The sequence below is a fragment of the Cryptococcus depauperatus genome, chromosome 8 (assembly GCF_001720195.1).
Source record: "Cryptococcus depauperatus CBS 7841 chromosome 8, complete sequence".
NCBI lineage: Eukaryota > Fungi > Basidiomycota > Tremellomycetes > Tremellales > Cryptococcaceae > Cryptococcus > Cryptococcus depauperatus.
In genome coordinates this window covers 1106238-1124434 of record NC_089475.1, presented here as the reverse complement: position 1 = coordinate 1124434, position 18197 = coordinate 1106238, and the positions used below count along the sequence as shown (strand labels likewise).

Sequence of the window (18197 nt, the reverse complement as noted above, 5' to 3'; positions counted from 1 at the left end):
CATCCCTACGCCCATAGACACTGGCGCTGCCTGCCCAGTATGTATCACAGCCGCAAGGTTTGTCCAGTCTGAAACGGCCATCCACATGTTCAAGTCAACAGTTCATGACGGGCAAATATGCACAACACCAAACTATTCTATGCTGTCTCTCTCTGTCAGACCTCTCTCTACCTCGCTGCCTTGGGTCAGCCATGCGCACAACGAGAAGCGCCTTGGCGTGAACGGCGTATTCTCTCATTCTTTTCGTCCAGGCGGTTCAGGAAGATTTGCGTTCGGGTTTGATACTGTGCTGAGGAAATCTGAAAAAGGTGGAAGTTGACCGGAGAAATGATCTCGCCTCTGTGAAGTGCTTTGCGATGGCCCGTCTGACCCAGTATGCGTACTTTGGTCTGAAGGAGGGACATAACAACTAGTGTTTGGATCCAATGTAGCAGTAGACGATGTTGCGAGTGGCTGTCCGAGTTCGGCTCGACGTTTGGCGTCTTCTTCATCTCTTATTCTTTTACGGCGCCGTCGCTGGGCATCCCTAGCTTGCCAAGCGAAGCACTGGTCAGGAGGCTGCCTGACGCAAAACGCAACCTTACCAGATCAACTTACCATTCTTTTGCTTTTTTTCTAAGAAAGCTTGCCATCTTTGTTCTTCTTCGAAAGATTGCCAACTTTGTTCGTCCAAGTCGGTGTTTCTCATACCTGGAAATGCACACTGATCAGCACGCTGACTGGACTTGTCATTGTCTGATTACCGTAGACGCCCGACTGATTCATTGGGACGTTTGATGGATGAGACGCAATGGAGGATTTCCCCAGATCGTCAGGAGGCCGGGACTGTTGGGGTTGCGACCGTTGCGAAGGACGTGGCTTTAAGAAGAGTTTGGGTTATTCAAGTTGGCTGTATTGACAGTGTACTCACCGAGTATGGAGATGCATAACCTGTTTGCTTTTCAAAGACGATTGGATGTGGCGACCGTTTGCTTGATGCGCTTGAAACTGAGCCACCGCTTCAGTCATTGCCAGCTCGAAAACCTTCATGGCTCTTACCGTTTCTGCAAGGATCATCATGACCCGACATTGGAGATGGTGGGATGGAAGGTGCACTCTGGAGGATGTACGGGGACTGTCAATGTGGAAAGCTGCGAGATGGAGCGCGGATATATCTTGTGGTGGATCAGCATGCCGTGTCAGTGCTTGCCTATATAGACGATGGGTCCAGTCGACGGAGTTGGAAACAAGTCATGCGTGATAAAGGAGAGGTTTCTCCGACTTAACCGCGGCATGGGTAGCCAGCAGCGGAGATTGCCCATCCTGGGTGTCTCTTCTTTTGTGGGCGGCTGAAAAGAGGTATACACGCACTGTGTCAGGATCCGGGATGGGTTCGTGGGTTGACTGGAGGCATGGACGAGAGTAGCTCGGGTGAGGAGTGTGTGGTTGGATAGAGGATGACGGCTATTGGATTCATTCGCTGGGATCTATCAACCATGAGCCCTTATATCTTTGACACTGTTACGTCCTTCAGACAGGTTCCAGTTCAACCCACTATACCATCTCTGGGGCATACACCAATCCTGTCTTCTACTATCCTTTCCCATCCATGATTCTGACAGAAAGGCCAGTCAAGCTGAGGAGATTGTATATGCCTGGAAGGTGGTATAGTTGGGTGACCACTGCAAAAGGCGAAAAGATATATGGAAGGGATTGTGGTGGATAGATCTCCAGAGAGTCAATCTTGATAGCTGTCAGAGTCTATTCTACTTGGATACATCTTGCTCAAGCTACCTCGACTCCTTGGAGGTGGGTTGGAATTGCAACGTTTAAAAGGAATAGCTACAGCAAATACAAGACCAGCAGTTCTATTAGACGGATATGTGCTTTATGGTTCGTCTCTCTGTGATTTTATATGTATCATATGGCCTAGGTGCAGGGTAGTCTCATAGAATGGCAAGATACTCTTGAGGAGCGACAGCGAAGCAGCTCGTGCTGCTATACATATATTCGCATACTTTGCAACTATAAATTCCATCTTTTCCTTTCCATCGAGATCACATCTCAACTGTTATAGCTTTGTCTTTATTATAACCAACAGCGAGACAAAGAGAGACCGCTTAGCGAGTGGTGTATCCGCCGTTGGCTTATACATCCTGTTAGTATCCCAGCCAAAATCTTACACAATTTCCAACTCACAAAACAGAATCTGACCTGTAATCCACTGGTCTTTGACCAAGAAATCCACCAGAGGAGCGATATCGTGGATATCAGTCAGACGACCGTGGAGAGCTTGCGACTTGTGGAAAGCGACTGCTTCGGGCTCTTCCTGAGGATAGAAGAAGGGTGTATCTGTCGGCAGATGTTGATGAGTACTAAACCCAAAGAGTTGGAAACAAAGATATAAACGCACCCATAGGACCCGCAGCAATGCAGTTCACCCGGATACCCTTTGGCTGGAGCCTATCAAGCGGTCAACACAAACTGTCTAGTTTACAGATCAATTCACATACTCTTTCGCCGCACTCTTGGTGAACCACTCAACAGGTGCTTTGCTTCCTTGATAAGTGGGATAACCAGGAGCAAAAGCACCGAGCAGACTGGATACCATTGAGATGATGGCTCCTCCATCGTTCAAGTTGAGCGCGGCATGCTTGATGAAGAAAAAGTTGCTTTTGGCGTTGATAGCAAACATGCTGTCATACTCTGCTTCGGTGGTTTGCAAAAATGGTTTTTTAAGGACTTTGCCGACTGTGTTGATGGCAATGTCAAATTTGGAAGTCCCAAGGGCGGAGAGTGAGTCTGCAAATAGCCTAGGGAAGGGATTAACATTACAATAGTATAAAGCCAGTAACATACTTTTGAACAGCAGCTTCAGTAGTCAAGTCGGCCTGGAAAACAGCCGTTTTGACGCCGTACCCTTGTAGCTTCCGTACAGTCTCTTCCGCTTCCTTTTGGGAGCTAAGGATGTTGTTATACCTTTGGACTGAACAGCGATGACCATCAAGACTCACCTGGAAGAGTTATAGTGGATGGCAACATTGACGCCTTGTTTTGCAAGGGTCTCCGCAATCTAATCAATGTCAGAAAAGATACAGCCGTTGTATGAGGGAGAGACAAACCAGAGCACCAAGGTTCTTTCCGCCCCCTGTAACAACTACCAACCTTTTAGCATGCTGTTACCATATCCCAAAACGACTTACTAGCAGTCTGGCCTTTGATACTTTGCAACATGTTTAAGAAACAATGAATATAGAAATTCGACTGTTCTTTCCGCTCTATTATACCTTTCCAAGTCGTTCGCCTCCACCTCCACCTCCACTCTTTCCTATCTTATCTTATCCCGATGACCGAAGCGGACTCAGGGAGATTTCCAGAGATTACGATTATGCCTGGTATTTCGTCACATCAGTTCTCATACTACTGGAGATTGTCAATTCTGAATCTGTTTAATCGTATGCTGTACATCAGAAGTGACTATCTCTTTGAGAAAAATCATGTGATCATCTGTGGGTGTCAAGGATTTGACTCCGTTACAGCACTTAGTACATGGAAAGGTAAAGTATAAACATGAATGTTTATACTTTACTTTTATCCTATGCAATATCTATAAACGGAGTCAGATCCTTGACAGTGGGATCAAATCTTAGCTGGAAAGGCTTTTGACGCTCATCTCATTCATCTCGAACTTGTACTTGCTGTGTTTCTTCATGCCTCTTGCGATAAGCAAGCTAACTGCATAACACTCTATCAGCATGCCCAGGTACAGTAAATGCCAACGTCTGACGCGAAAAATCGAAAATGACATTGCTAAAAACGTCTCATATAGGCATATTAAAGTGGTCCGTCGCTTCATCCTTCGTCTAGTACGTCTTCGCCGGGAGCTGCTCGCACCGCTATCTAGAGCGGCCCAAGACACACAAGAACCATTCTCTGACTCTGGATAACGGCTATCATTTTCCTCAGCATGAGTGGACTCGCCTACACCTCTTTCATGGGCTTCAGCCTCTCAAAGCTTGTCCGTTACCACGGTTTCTTAATCTTCTAGGGCTGCAGGTGTTGTTTCGTCCGCAAAAGCAGCATCTCTTTGGGCTTTTCGAGCATGTAAACCTTCCTCAAAGCCTGTAAGCGCAGGATTGGCTGATAACGTCGAATCGTCGCGGTAGCATCGCTGGCCAAAGTCCCCCTCTTTGTAATCGAGTCCTAGGCGAAAGAAGCCAGGACATAACCGCTGACAGTGGTCTGCAGGGAAACACAAGCTCTGTATAGGAGAGATAGAGTGGCTCATAGCAACACTGACAAAAGTAGATAGGGAAGGGCTCACCATCAGCACTCTCTTCGATTCTTGCGCGCTCGTCGTCTCCTTGTGCCTTATTGATGCGATATTGACCAGCACCTTCACCAATACCATTGCGATAGTCGTCAGCTTTGTAAAACGCATCATGCATCTCATTTAGATGAAGAAATATGCGATGCGTCAGCCCAGATAATGCATTTAAAGGGCTGATGATTGTCCACCTTCCTACAAGCCTGTGGCGTCCTCTTGGTAGGGCGGAAGTTGCATGCAAGCCATGTGGGGCATTGTTTGGATGTCTCAGCAGCTGAACAGCCTTCTGAACCAGCTGCAAAGCGTTGCCAGGTGTTGGGAAGGTCCAGCCAGTCGAGTAGAAGCTCGAAAGACGACTTGGAGTCGACTGTAGTGTCATTGTCCCAGTCCTTCCGGACGTCGAGCCAAAACCGGCGCCCCTATGGGGTTCGGCGGGACAGTCACTGGTATCCTGGCTGGTATTCGGGCCGGTCCTGGCTGAGTAGAAGCAGGAGAACCCATAGACGTGCCGGACGCTTGGGAATCAGTTGCGAGCAAAGGAGCGGCTGATATCTCTGCAACGCGGCGGTAGGGTGGTGGCCTAGAGTTACCACTCGAATTGTCTGACCGAGCTGAGCTTGCTGATGCTTTCGACATGTCTGTAGCTGATCTATGAGAGAAGAAATGTAAATGTACAAGAAGGCGTTATAAATAAACAAACGGAATCGGCTGTTCATCTGTACGACTCAGAAAACAACCAGATCCAGTCATTCGTACGTACAGTATTTGCTTCTGTCTCTTGGGCAGCAGCATCGACTACTCCAATTGATTATTTCTTCAAGGAAAATAAAAGAAAAAGAAAAATCCTTCCTACTGAAATCCTATCACCACATTTGATTCCGTCATATCCTTACATAACCTTCATCCAAAGTCATTTCATTTATCTTCTTCCATGTTTCGGACATTTCCTCAATCTCATTCCTCGACCAGTACTTCAAACGACTTCTGCAAAGCTGCCTTAGGAGGAGGAGGATGTCAGAACCATGGACTGGGAAAGGACGTTAGAAGACAGGATATTGTCTATGCAGAGGAAATGATATAGTTGGATGACAGTCATAGGAGCCGAGAAGATGTAAGGAAGGACTTGTTGTGGATAATCTCCAAAGAATGAGTCTAAATGGCTGTCTTCGTCTATTTGAGATAGATATTCATAGATAACTCACAAGTCCCAACGCCTCAAGTCCAAAGCCCGAGATCCCATCCATCATCCTGACACAGGTAGAGATGGGAATGTAGGCAAGATCGCTCTCAGATTCTCATGGTACAATCCAATGGCCAAGAGAGGAAGCCTCGCTGCGACGACCACACCATGGCGTGCTCATTGACGATACCCACATTGGATGATACAACACAAACCACCTTGAATAGATACAACCAACAGCCAACATATAGAAATCATATCCCTTTTCCATGACACTGGCGCTGCCTGTCGACTAACCACAACGGCCATTCAAAATGTTCAAGTCAACAGTTCATGACGGACAAGTATGAACCAGTATCAAGCGTGTTTTATGCTGTCTCTCTCTGCCAGACCCCTGCCTCGCTGCCTTGGGTCGGCCATGCGTACGATGAGAAGCACCTTGACGCTGCAGACTTGGATGGCGTATTCTCTCCTTCACTTTATCTAGACGGTTCTGTCAAGACTAGGTCACGAGGGTGGTTGGAGTACTATGCGGTTGGGACTGGATACTACTGAGTGGTTAGGCTGGGATATATAAAGACAGAAAGCTTTATTGATTCTCTGGGTTGTGTCTCTGGGTTGTCTATCCTTGTATGTATCTTCTCCTCCACAGTGTAGACAACCCACCACTCACCCTCTACCATCCTGACCCGCTGTGTTCCCGACAGGTTCAGAAGGATCTATGAACCTGTCCGTCTTTGGGTCGTAGTATATATCACCTGTACGTTGGGCGGATGATTTCTTCTGCCACGGTGGATATATATCTGCCGGCCAGCTGTTCATTCCAGACGCTCCTTGGCCTGAGCACATAGAGACATTACTCCCATCTGCGCCTTGATCCTGAGCAGCAGACTCTGCTGCCGTTCCAGCTGTGAACTCGGTATATATGCATGGGAGCCGAACGCCGTGTTTTTCGAGAAAGCCCGTCTCTGTTGCTGCCAAAGATGGTCGCCATTGTTCTGCTGCAGAAGCGTTTCCACCTGCAACCGCACACTGGTCAGCACTGCACCTGGACGTGGCATCCGTCTAGTTACCGCTGGTAGCCGGCGGACCCGTCGAGTCGTCTGGTATATCGGTTGGTAGGCGCCTAGCGAAGGCTGGCCGAGAGTTAGAAATCCGGTACTGACATTCCGCACATGGTGGACTTCCTCGGAGACAACACTTTAAAATGGCTTTGAGATATTCAAGTCTCGCTGTATCGACAGTGTACTCACATGGTATGGACCTACTTGAACACATCCGCTGGAGTTCTGTTGATCTGACGCCGAAGGGCCAGACAAAACTGATTTGTATCCCTCCCAGTAATTAGGATCAGAAAGACTACGGTCCTCAGACCGCCAATTGCGATTATCCATTGTGGACTGTGGGATGAAAGATGCGCTCTGGAGATATACGGAGAATGTCAATGTGGAAGGCCGCGGGCTAGAGCGCAGATAGAGATGGTGGGCCAGCATGTCCTGTCGGGTGTTGCCTATATAACCGTTGGGTCCAGTCGAAAGAGTTTGAAACAAGTCGTGCGTGATAAAGGAGAGGTTTCTCCGACACAACCTCAGCATTCGTAGCCAGCCGCGGACATGGCCCATCCTTGGTGTCTCTTATTTCGTTGGCGGCAGGAAAAAAGGTATGCACACATCATGGATCTGTGGATGCTTTAGCCGTAGGAATGTTTATATCAACGAGATCGATTGGGTGTTTGAAGGGTAAAGGATCAAAAGCCTTGTTCGAAGATGTGTTGAGGGATTTGGTCAATGAAAAGTGTATGGAGGCTTTCTTCAGTGCTCTGCTCAGTAACACTACAAACCTTGGTTGGCATTTGCAAGTTTGTTCTGAGTGTGGTGCATGGTTTTAGAGACTGGCTTGTCAAGGAGAATGATGGGTTCGAGACACGCTGTTAGGACTTGGACTGGGCGTTGGGACAAGACTGGATGCAGCGAGGAACGTGTCGCTGGCATGGAAGGCAGCGATTCGGATTCATTCTCTGGGTTCTGTGAAGGGTGAGTCTTTCCTTCCATCTCTTCGCCTTCTGCAGTGTTTACCCAACTACGCCGCTTTCCAGGCATACACAATGTCCTCAGCTCGACTGACCTTTCTGTCAGAACCATGGACGGGAAAGGATAGTAGAAGACAGGATTGGTGTATGCCTCAGCGATGGTATAGTGGGTTGAACTGGAACCTGTCTGAAGGACGTAAAGCAGAGAAGATGTAAGGAAAGACTTGTGAATAATCTCCAAAGAATGAATCCAAATGTCTGTCTTCGTCTATTTGAGATAGATATCCATGGATAAGTTACTCGTCCCAAGCACTCCTGGACCAAACCCAAGAATAACCTTACTCCTGAAAGTACCACAGCCGCAAGGTGTGTCCAGTCTGAAACGGCCATCCACATGTTCAAGTCAACAGTTCATGACGGACAAGTATGAACCAGTATCAAGCGTGTTTTATGCTGTCTCTCTCTGTCAGACCCCTGCCTCGCTGCCTTGGGTCGGCCATGCGTACGATGAGAAGCGCCTTGACGCGAACGGCGTATTGTCAGGAGTTCGGTTGTTCTTGGGCTTGGTCTGGGAGTGCTTGGGACTTGTGGATTATGTAGGAGTATCTATCTCAAATAGATGAAGACAGCTATCAGATTGATTCCATGGGGAACTATGAACCACAATCCCTTCCTTATATTTTGTTTGCTCTGCATCCTTCAGCCAGGTTCTAGTTCAACCAACTATACTATTCCTCTGCATACACAGTATCCTGTCTTCTTATATCCGCACCTTGTACATCATCCTGACACTGCATTGGCTGTGCTTCTGCATATTTGCATGATGCGTGAATCAGAAGTCAGTTGGTTTGCAAGTATTGCTCGTACAGGAGTTGGATAATATGTTGAGAAGGAAAGCTGAAGGATTTCGTTGCTTTACCAGATGGAAATGGCCAACTTACCTCATTCATTTGAGATTGAAGATCGACTTACAACCTTGTATGAAAGCTTTCAACAAAACTTGTCGAGTGGCTCTTACAAAAATCCCAAACGAATTTCAAGAACTTAAAAAGTTGATTACCCGCCTCCGACAAGGATGCTGCAGATGAGCAGACTGTTTGATAATTCCCATCATGCAATATCTGAAGGAAAGCAAAGCTGAAAGATTTGAGGCTGTGATGTATAACCTGGAAGATATGAATCGTCACTTAACCAGGTAAGTTTTGTCATCATATATAAGCAGTTGGACGTCTTTTTGTTGAAGCCCCCGTGGCGCAATCGGTAGCGCGCACGACTCTTAAGTCTGCTTGAACCGGTTACGGGCCATAAATTGACAATCGTGCGGTTGCGGGTTCGAGCCCCGCCGGAGGCTATTCTTTTTTTTGCTGCTTGATAACGTTTGCAAGTATTCTCTTGACATGATATTTTCAGCTTCTATTCTTGTATCACTTATTGTATTTCCATCTTTGAAGTAACTATGCCTACACAGAGATAATAGTCCTATATGGTATGGGGAATCTCATAGCACTTTTTCTTGGTAGTCTTTTTCGCATGACACACATTTCAATCTGTATACTTTTCCCATTGACTCCATTTCATTCCGACTATATACTGCAACAAAAAGAATACGCAATGGTTTTACACTATTGCAGTCTTGTTGCGACAGGTCTGCCCTTCATATCGTTAGCTCCTGAAAGGTGAAACTGGCAACATTGAACGCTTTTCATTAAAGAATTCGAGCTGCTAATAGTTCTTTGGATAGACTCTGCGCCTCATCGTGTAACCTAGCATATGATGGCCAAACAACGGTAATTTGTTACAATGCTTCCAAAATCAGATGCGCTGCTGAGTTGTCAATTTCCATCTCCCAATAATCATTCTGCAGCGTTCGATGAGCTGTGTCTTCTCTGACCTCTCAATTGGACCATTTTATTGACAAGATAGAAAGCACATATCTTCTCAGAAACAAAGAGCGTCAACAACAAGGAGAAGTACTAATGTCTGGCCCAAAGTCGGCTCGAATCATTTGACGAGTTCCAGAGCTAAATCCTCGTGATGTATGCGCTGCATTCACACTAATCATGGACGTGGAGTTGACCTATACTTTTCTCTTGTGTCCTTCAAATGAGGTTTGTCAGTAGGGAGAATGTAGCCTTGCCGTGCTGAGCAATTTTCCTGACAATTGATGAACACGCTCTCAATTTTCTCAACAAATCTCCCGTCTTTTGGATTGTTACGCTTGTCAAGAACTGTGAACAAAAGTGAGTTTCAAGCATACACTTTTTTGTCATTTCTAGCTCTCTTTCTCTATCATCGGCTGTACTAAGCCACATGTAGGCTCACCAGATACATTTCAAGGCACTCTTGCATAAATAAATACTCAAGATTGTTTTGATGGTCATAAATAAAATAAATAAGCATTTTTTTGGAATAGATAAAAAAGTGGAGGTTTATAGTCCTAGTCACGTGATTTCATCTTTTCATGTAAAAATCATCCATCACAATATCATCATATAAAGTCGAGAAAGTTACGAAATATTGACAATTACAATTACAACGATGTCTCATCAAGGCATTCTTATGGCAGCTTCCAAAGTAGCTACTCCATTTAAATCGGAACTTCTCTCTGCACTTGCCTCTCCACGCTTTGCATCTCGTCCCCCACACTTGGTAGCCATCCTCGCTACTAAAAAAGACGACGCTAAAACATACGCTGAGTTCACTAGGAAAGCTTGCGCAACTGTTGGGATAAACTATGAGCTAAGGCTTGTCGGAGAGGCGAGAGAGGGGCTGGATGGGGAGGGTGTTGGCATTGAGGTCGAAGAGGCTATCTTGGAGGTTTGTCTCGGTATATCTGTACCATTTGGCAATGGCGATTAACCTCCGTTCCTTTTAGGCTAATGAGGACCAATATGTCGATGGGATACTCGTGTACTATCCCATATATGGCGGCCGTCAAGACCAATACCTGCAATCCGTCGTCTCACCACAAAAGGATGTTGAAGGTCTTAACCACCAGTTCCTTTTCAACCTGTACCACAACGTTCGCTTCATCAACCCTTCCACACTCAAACCTGTGCCCGTCCCTCACTTACCAGAGAACCTAGACAAGAGCAAGGAAGATATCGCTCCTGAAGGTACTGTCAAGAGTATCTTGCCCTGTACACCGTTGGCCATCGTCAAGGTCTTGGAGCATATCGGTGTTTACAACAATTTGCTCTCGTATGGAGACAGAGCAAGGGGGAATGTCATCACTGTGATCAACCGATCAGAAGTAGTTGGACGTCCACTTGCGGCGCTCTTAGCGAACGATGGTGCGCGCGTGCTCTCTGTTGATATAGATTCCATTGTCGAATTCTCAAAGCGCCCTTCTCCTCCTCCTTCCACATCTGAAATCGCAAAAGTTAGGGCACACCATATCGTATCTCCGTTGAGTGGCATGACACTCAAAGAGGCTTTGAACATCTCGGATGTAGTAATTTCTGCTGTGCCCGCCGACAGTTTCAAGGTGCCTACTAAGGAATTGAAGGATGGGTGTATTTGCGTTAATGTGGCTGGAGAAAAGAATTTTGAAACTGATGTTAAAGACCGAGCAAGTTTTCAGTTATTGCTTGCGTTGCATATGGGCTTATACAGTGTGTAGGCATCAATCTACGTTCCTTCGGTGGGCGTCATGACCATTACCATGCTCCAGCGAAACCTTTTGCGACTGTGCGAGTACACAGATATGATCAAGTCGCAGGAGGTTGCTCAAAATTCAGGATAAAGATAGTGTCGTAACTAGATGTTAGAAATTCTTTAGGCAAAAACGGTTTTTGTTGATTGTGTTATGATACAATTTTTTTTGTGTTTAATCGCATGCTTTAACGCATTTGTCTTGTGTATATGATACCATTCATCTTTCACTCTAAATCAAATTCATATAGTAAAAGAATCGTTGGCTTGCTTTCGCGAGTTATTAAAAAGATTTCTCGTAAGAAATAAAGGCATTCTTTACTTAAAAACAGAACCAAATCACCACTACACCAGCCAAGAAACGAGACTCGTCAAACCGAATGGAAAAAAGGTTATTTAATCAGAGGCAAGGGGGTCGTGGGATGGGTCCGACTCTTTCCACTAGGGAACGATTGTCTCAAAGAGTTTTCTCATCTGTGCAGCTTGTTAACTGGAGTAAAGCGGCTAGAGATTTCCAAACGTACGGCTAAAAGCAGGAGCAGTAGTGCCGGCAGGGTTGAAGCCGGTTGGGGCTGTGTTGAAACCAGTAGTAGTGTCTTTAGCAAGAGGGTCTGAGGTCCCAAGGGAAGATTGGGAGCGAGATTTGACATTGCCAATTGCCGGACGGATAACATGGTAGTAGAGAGTTTCAGCACCTCGGGTAGCAGGTAGCATGACTAGTGTCTTGTTAACAACAAAAAAGCTAATCTGTTTGATACTCACGCCAGATGGTAATCAAAGTCTTGAAGACAAAGTACATGGGAACCCAATAAAGGATTGCTCTCAGACCCATAGACTCAAGAAGATTCAAGGAGCCAAACACGACCCAGTAAGTCAACCACTGCTTGTCATCGTTGGCACCAGGCGATTCAATGGCTTGAACGGAGAGGTAAGCAGGAAGAGCCCAGCCAATGAGATTGGAAATAGGCTGGGCAAGCCCAAACATATTGAAGAAGATGAGTACAACAGAGCTAATAGATTAGAGTCAGTGAAATGACCAAACGGAAAGCTACAACTGCGGAGGCTCGACTTGATGTCGTGTAAAATATATCAACCTTCAAAACTCACGAGAAACCAAGAGCAATCACACCGTAAGCCTTGGGAACTCTAGTTTGAGTCTCCAGTTGGCGGAGGAGAGGGTACCTGTTAAGCTGTCAAGGCAAGGCGTCAAAAAGTACGATTAGCCATTAAATAGACATGTAGCAAGAACTAGAAGCATAAACATACCTCGGCATCAAGAGAAGTAACCTGTTGATTAGCAAAGTTGAAGGCCTGTTGGGCATAGGGGTTGTTGAGAAAATTCTTCTTGATCTGTTCTGATTGGGCAGACATCTAGAGGGTGTCAGCCAATGACATAGAGTGAAGAGCCAACAGGTGTCAAAAGAGAAATGTAGATAACTAGAGCAAGATGTAAAGTACGATGAAGTAAAGTAGCTCTCAAGTGGAGCTGGACCGGTGTTGTTTACTCGCCAAGAGACCTATCTCTGAACGACATCCACATTCATCTTTGTTGGGTACTCACTGTGATAATTTCTTCGCTATGCGATTAATTCAATTGAATTGAGCAAATATAACTACTTGTATAAATCCAAAAGAAAAAGATAAAGAAAAGAAGAAAGCAAAAAGAATTGTACGTTGAAATGACGAGGCATCATGTCGTCATTCTTTCACCGCCACGCCAATGCCAATCCCGCGGCGTTTCCATCAAAAGCTATCATGTAATACTCACGTGATATCCACGTGGCTTACATTGCCATCTTCAACACGCGACTCTATCTGTTCTTTCCACATCTCATCCGCTGCCAAAACGCAATGCACGGGCCGTCGCGGAAGCCTATCCCGCTTTCCGCTGCCGCGCCGAACGGTTACTATGTCCGAAGGCGCAAGTCCGGACTCAGGTCACGTGCCACTCAGGTTCTTGCCCTCCGTTTTGGCTGGGTCGTCCTCGTCATCTGGTATGAGGTGAGCGTGTCGCGTCGCGTCGCGTGAAAAGATAAAAGCTGACGTGTGCAGATCGGTGGCGTGGGTATATATAGATTGTATCGTGATAGCTCATCCTACTTTAGTTTTTTTATTCTCTTTCGACTTGTCGCTTTCCAGATTCGTCGTTGCAGCGAGGCCATCCGGGTGCCCCGCCACTGACCCATATTGTGCTGCTCGCTGATCCCCATGTACCGCATCCAACATTGAGCTATGCACCGGGAAGCAACAGAGCTGTCAATTGGCTTAAGCAACAGATGGACGAGCTCTTTATGCGCAAGAGCTGGAATGTGGTAATGCGTTTAGGGAGGGTAGACCGGGTGCTTGTACTGGGTGATATGCTTGACTGGGGCAGAGGGCTTCTGTCCGACCAAGAGTATAGAGAATATGTCGCTCTCTTTCGGTCAATCTTTCAACTGCCTCCCACGACTTCCATGCATTTCATACCAGGCAACCACGACATTCCTATCGGTCCCAATGGGCTATTCTCGACCAAGGCCAGATCGCGTTACCCTCAATACTTTGAGCCGCCTAATACGGTTTTGCCAATTGCAAACCATTCTTTTGTCATGCTCGACGCTGTTGGTTTGGTGGAAGAAGATTACCGGAGATATGCATCAGAGATGCAGTTTGGAGAGTGGAATGGAGTGGACGGTGGTGTTATCGAATTCGTCCAAAAACTGAAGGATGGCAAGCATTCTTCTTTTCAACTAGGCACAGACGCTTATTATTTATAGACCCACCGCCTGGTCCGAAAATTCTTATTAGTCATATTCCACTCGCCAGGCCTGAGAGAGCCGCTTGCGGTCCTCTGAGAGAAAAAGGAGGGATATCAAAAGGTGCCGGCCCAGGATATCAAAACTTGCTAGGAAGTGAAACAAGCCGATTCCTGTTGAACGCTATAAAACCAAGTCTTGTATTTAGGTGAGCGATAGTAAGAGAAGCGCTACAAAAATAGCTGATTTAGAGCAGTGGTGATGATCATGATTACTGTGAATATACGCACCTCGGAGGTGTTCGCGAAGTAACAATCAAGTCTTTTTCCTCTTCTGCTGGTATTCGGCGTCCAGGATTTCAGCTTCTTTCTCTTATTCCTCCCACTTTAGGCGCTGACGGCTCAATCCCAACGTATGCTGATCGACCATGTCTTCTTCCTGACCAGCTTGGTGTTTACTCTCAGGTTTATCTACCACTCGCCGTTGCTACTGCCCTCTTGTTGCTTATTACGAACTTGCGGATTGCTTACCGCAGCTGGGATACTTCTCATAAATTCGGAGGTTCCGTAACCGATCTCAAAGCTCGTTCCAGCCCTGGTCTGTTGACATCTGAACAGATGCCTATGACAAGCTCCTTTTCATCCCGCCGTCAAGGCGGTCCTGTCCCTCTCAGCCTGCCCTCCAGGAAGTCACAAAGTAATTTGACGCTCAGTCCGTCCGCTTCCACGACCTCACCAAACTTCCTGCCCAGGTCGATACAATACGCCACTGCTCCAGGGGATTTTTCAAGCTCTTTTCTCTCCTCAAGTCTTTCTGCACCAGTCAGTCCATTTGCCAGTCCAAGCGTGTACATGAATAAGAAATTTGACGAAAGTGATACCGAAGCTGGGTTTGCAAGTAGCGGATACGTTACAGGCGCCAATACCCCTGCCACCATGTCTAGGCGGCCTTCATACATTCACATGGGTGCATCTTCCGGTTCGACATTCCACAACACAGTCACTGCAAATAGTCATCTGAGTGCTGGAGTGGTGACACCCACTACGACGGGAGTAAATTCATTTGGGACCACCCGTCGAACATCTGCCGTCAATTTGTCTGCCATGGCAAATCCTCCAACGTTGAGCGATACTTTGCCGCCTACTCCTCGATGGATCGGTCTGCCTCGTTTATACTCTTCTTCCTCCCCTGGTAAAAAGGAGATTCTCACAAACACTCTCTCCCCAACTTCCTCTCACCACCCTCGCTCTCAATGCGCCGCGACAGCTTGGGAAATATGGTGGATGAGAGCGCAAAATTTTCTCAGATGGTGTCTGAAAGTTAGGAATGGTGTAATAGGTAAGAGCTGGAGAGAGTTTTGGAGTGTTCTTTGGGTTACGGGGCTTGTGTGGATATTATTGAACGCGTTGTTCTTTCTGGAATGAGGAAACTCTCAAAAGTACGCCGCTCTTCAACCTACAAACAACTTTTTATGGGAAAGAAAAGTGGTATCTTTAACCTTTATCATGTAGCCTATCAGACCATTCAAAAGTCGCTTTCCGGACAATAACGCCAATTAGTCAAGATTCTTTCTCCAAATGTATTGCATTAGCGACTTTATTCATAGACATTGTTTACGGTTATCTTATCTTGCATCTGTTTGATACACAGTATGGACAATGTATCACTTGACGATTATGTAATTCGGTATATCTATGTCTTTTAATCCTTTTCAATATGCTCATACATGTATATTACTTTCCCACGGTCTCACCGCTCGTCTTTTGACTCCATGTCACGGATGATTCATTCAAACTACTATCATCAACTTTATCTTTATACATATACTTGAACATGTTCGATCTTGAGAATGAGCTGCTTGACCTCGCAGAAGAGGACAACAGCCGCCATAAGAAACGACATACTTCGGACGACCGTGGTAAACGAAAGAGCAAAGCCTAGTTTGTATTGGAGTCTTATTGTCATGGATGAAACAACGCTGATAAAAAGGTTGTAGTATTGAAGATTCTGACGATGAGGATGTTGATATGGAGATTGAGTCAGAAGAGGACGATGAACCGGAGCTCAAGCCAAGGGCAAGAGTGCCATCGAAGAATCCTTATCCATTGGAGGGTAAATATGTAGATGAAGCTGATCGCGAGGCGTATGTCTTGTCTTCTTATTTATGGTAGTGTGGTGCTGATGTTCTTAAAAAGCCTGGAAAATCTTCCTGAAATTGAAAGAGAAAACATCCTTGCCTCTCGATTAGAAGAGATACAGAAATACAAGGATTCACAAGCGCTTGATGCCATGTTCAAGACTATCGGCGGCGATGAAGAAGACGAAGATGATATAAGAGCCAGAAAGAAGCGTATGTATTTGTTGTTTGCTGCTTTATAGCATGAGCTTACTGGTCATAAAGGTAAGCATACAAGTGTGACTGAAAAAGCAAGTAAGGCATTAGACGTCCTCAAAAACAAGCGCAAAGCCAAGAATGAGCAGATGCAACGTCGTGTAAGCATTATCGTCAATAAAGTGCTGACAGCATTTAAACATGCAGCAGGCGGCACGTAGATCTGTTCGACAATCAAATTCCTCTCTGCTTACTGATGAAGAAGGCGAAATAGCCGGTCAGTCTGCCCGTCGCTCTACGTCATACTCTCCTGCACGTTCACTCTCTTCCTCATTTGAACACCCTCAACCGCAAATCTCAAAAGAAGATGAATTTGACTCTTTACTACCTCAGAGGGCAGAATTGGAAGCGGCGAGAATAAGTAGATACGAGTTGGTGGATATGATGCACAAAGATGGGTTTAAAGATGTTGTTTGCGGTATGTCTATCTGATATAAGATCTGTGACCAAATCATAACAAATAGCAAAGACGCCTACGTGAGGCTTTTAGCTGCTGAGAGAGATGAACAGGGACGCCCGAAATATCGTATCCATAAGGTCGTCCATGTTGACACATCTGGTCAATTTGGAACCTATTCGATCGAATACAAGGGTCGACAAATTCGAGAAAGTAGAGCATTGCTGTGCAAGTATGGATCTGCGTCTAGATTATTCAGAATAACTGACGTATCTAACGGTGTCATCGAGGAAGTAAGTTTTGGTACGAATACGCCAAGTACTACTGACAGATACGCTTTACAGGGAGAATTTAGAAGGTTTTGCATGACCAACGAAGCAGACGGTATAAAACCCCCAAAAAGATCGGCGTTAAAGAAGAAGCATGAGGAAATTGAAGCACTTCACGAAAGGCCTATGACAAATGTATCTATATTTGAATCGTTTTAAATTTTGTCCGTCAAACTGATAGCGTCTTGCTTCTATAGGCTGAGATTGATCGTCGAGTGAAATCTCGCAAGGCTCAAGAGTCGGCCTATGTTCGCTCAACTACTCTCAAAATTCATCAACTGCTCAACACCCGAGGCCTTGCGTTACGGCGGAACGACCACGCCATGGTCAAGAAGCTCAATTCTGATATAACCGCTCTAGGCGGAGATCCCCAAACAGGCAAAATTGTTGGTGAAACAGAAGAGGTTGGAGATGATTATGATATGAAGATTCAAAAAATCAATGAAAATAACAAGAAAAAGACGAAGGAGGCTATGATGAAGGCACATACTGCTGCTGTGGCAAGAAAAAAGGCCGAAGAAGCTGTTATAAAGGCTAAGTTGTATGTGCATTCCGGTAATGATCACGTTTGAATGGTCCTAGCTGACAGTATCAATAGAGCAGCTTCCGCTCAAGATTTAGTAACAAGTACATCATCTCAGGTGGTAACGCTTGCTGTTCCGCCTGCTTCTGGACAAAAGAAAGGTGAAACACCTCAGCAGTACGTTGCTCGAACTGTCAAACTTGACTTGGATCTGGGGGATTTTTAGCCTACCTTGGTATCAATGGGTTCTCATGAACAAAGCCGATCATGTTTTCAGCCTATGCATAGTTTGTTTTTTACTGTGTCCTGTGCAATAAGCTCTTATTTAGGAGGTATTGACCATAAAATGGCATGTTTTAGACATAAAAAGGTACAAACATCAAAGACATCTTCACACATAGTCCGACAAGACTAACCATGAGCCTTTACATCTTTACAACTGTACTGATTGATAGTAACTTTAAAAAAGTTAGCCTCCGGCGGGGCTCGAACCCGCAACCGCACGATTGTCAATTTATGGCCCATAACCGGTTCAAGCAGACTTAAGAGTCGTGCGCGCTACCGATTGCGCCACGGGGGCTTTATAATTTCTTTAGCACCATCAATTATTATATATACATGTTCATAACTGTGGATTATACTATTTTAATAG

The 18197-nt window shown here is 45.7% G+C and overlaps 8 protein-coding genes and 2 non-coding genes across 10 annotated transcripts; 4 read left to right on the top strand and 6 right to left on the bottom strand.

Moving 5' to 3' along the window:
- Nucleotides 1–234: 234 nt before the first annotated feature.
- Nucleotides 235–1069, bottom strand: L203_106359 (uncharacterized protein; the record flags this gene model as incomplete). The annotated part of the gene is made up of 5 exons (XM_066215712.1): nucleotides 235–530; nucleotides 598–690; nucleotides 744–858; nucleotides 911–987; nucleotides 1039–1069. 5 exons carry the CDS (start codon nucleotides 1067–1069, stop codon nucleotides 235–237), a joined length of 612 nt encoding a protein of 203 aa, XP_066071809.1.
- A 1030-nt stretch (nucleotides 1070–2099) lies between these two features.
- On the bottom strand, nucleotides 2100–3213 carry L203_106358 (uncharacterized protein; the record flags this gene model as incomplete). The annotated part of the gene is made up of 8 exons (XM_066215711.1): nucleotides 2100–2125; nucleotides 2179–2331; nucleotides 2393–2442; nucleotides 2493–2792; nucleotides 2839–2940; nucleotides 2994–3052; nucleotides 3102–3136; nucleotides 3183–3213. The coding sequence occupies 8 exons, from the start codon at nucleotides 3211–3213 to the stop codon at nucleotides 2100–2102; spliced, it is 756 nt and encodes a 251-aa protein (XP_066071808.1).
- Nucleotides 3214–4015: 802 nt separating this feature from the next.
- On the bottom strand, nucleotides 4016–4942 carry L203_106357 (uncharacterized protein; the record flags this gene model as incomplete). The annotated part of the gene is made up of 4 exons (XM_066215710.1): nucleotides 4016–4221; nucleotides 4280–4427; nucleotides 4498–4695; nucleotides 4751–4942. 4 exons carry the CDS (start codon nucleotides 4940–4942, stop codon nucleotides 4016–4018), a joined length of 744 nt encoding a protein of 247 aa, XP_066071807.1.
- Nucleotides 4943–6155: 1213 nt separating this feature from the next.
- L203_106356 (uncharacterized protein) lies at nucleotides 6156–6880 on the bottom strand (the record flags this gene model as incomplete). Its single annotated transcript, XM_066215709.1, has 3 exons — nucleotides 6156–6505; nucleotides 6560–6686; nucleotides 6740–6880. 3 exons carry the CDS (start codon nucleotides 6878–6880, stop codon nucleotides 6156–6158), a joined length of 618 nt encoding a protein of 205 aa, XP_066071806.1.
- Nucleotides 6881–8757: 1877 nt separating this feature from the next.
- On the top strand, nucleotides 8758–8866 carry L203_106355. The gene has a single exon. It is a non-coding gene; the product is annotated as a tRNA-Lys (tRNA).
- A 1187-nt stretch (nucleotides 8867–10053) lies between these two features.
- Nucleotides 10054–11260, top strand: L203_106354 (uncharacterized protein; the record flags this gene model as incomplete). Its single annotated transcript, XM_066215708.1, has 3 exons — nucleotides 10054–10332; nucleotides 10391–11086; nucleotides 11138–11260. The coding sequence occupies 3 exons, from the start codon at nucleotides 10054–10056 to the stop codon at nucleotides 11258–11260; spliced, it is 1098 nt and encodes a 365-aa protein (XP_066071805.1).
- Nucleotides 11261–11626: 366 nt separating this feature from the next.
- On the bottom strand, nucleotides 11627–12965 carry L203_106353 (protein YOP1; the record flags this gene model as incomplete). The annotated part of the gene is made up of 7 exons (XM_066215707.1): nucleotides 11627–11643; nucleotides 11694–11885; nucleotides 11932–12179; nucleotides 12277–12359; nucleotides 12436–12540; nucleotides 12731–12746; nucleotides 12958–12965. The coding sequence occupies 7 exons, from the start codon at nucleotides 12963–12965 to the stop codon at nucleotides 11627–11629; spliced, it is 669 nt and encodes a 222-aa protein (XP_066071804.1).
- A 55-nt stretch (nucleotides 12966–13020) lies between these two features.
- L203_106352 (uncharacterized protein) lies at nucleotides 13021–15328 on the top strand (the record flags this gene model as incomplete). The annotated part of the gene is made up of 5 exons (XM_066215706.1): nucleotides 13021–13170; nucleotides 13222–13230; nucleotides 13275–13878; nucleotides 13926–14112; nucleotides 14161–15328. The coding sequence occupies 5 exons, from the start codon at nucleotides 13021–13023 to the stop codon at nucleotides 15326–15328; spliced, it is 2118 nt and encodes a 705-aa protein (XP_066071803.1).
- A 409-nt stretch (nucleotides 15329–15737) lies between these two features.
- L203_106351 (uncharacterized protein) lies at nucleotides 15738–17771 on the top strand (the record flags this gene model as incomplete). Its single annotated transcript, XM_066215705.1, has 9 exons — nucleotides 15738–15844; nucleotides 15901–16047; nucleotides 16100–16254; nucleotides 16306–16397; nucleotides 16444–16714; nucleotides 16766–16986; nucleotides 17038–17157; nucleotides 17220–17563; nucleotides 17621–17771. 9 exons carry the CDS (start codon nucleotides 15738–15740, stop codon nucleotides 17769–17771), a joined length of 1608 nt encoding a protein of 535 aa, XP_066071802.1.
- Nucleotides 17772–18016: 245 nt separating this feature from the next.
- Nucleotides 18017–18125, bottom strand: L203_106350. Its single transcript has one exon. It is a non-coding gene; the product is annotated as a tRNA-Lys (tRNA).
- Between the last annotated feature and the right edge of the window lie 72 nt (nucleotides 18126–18197).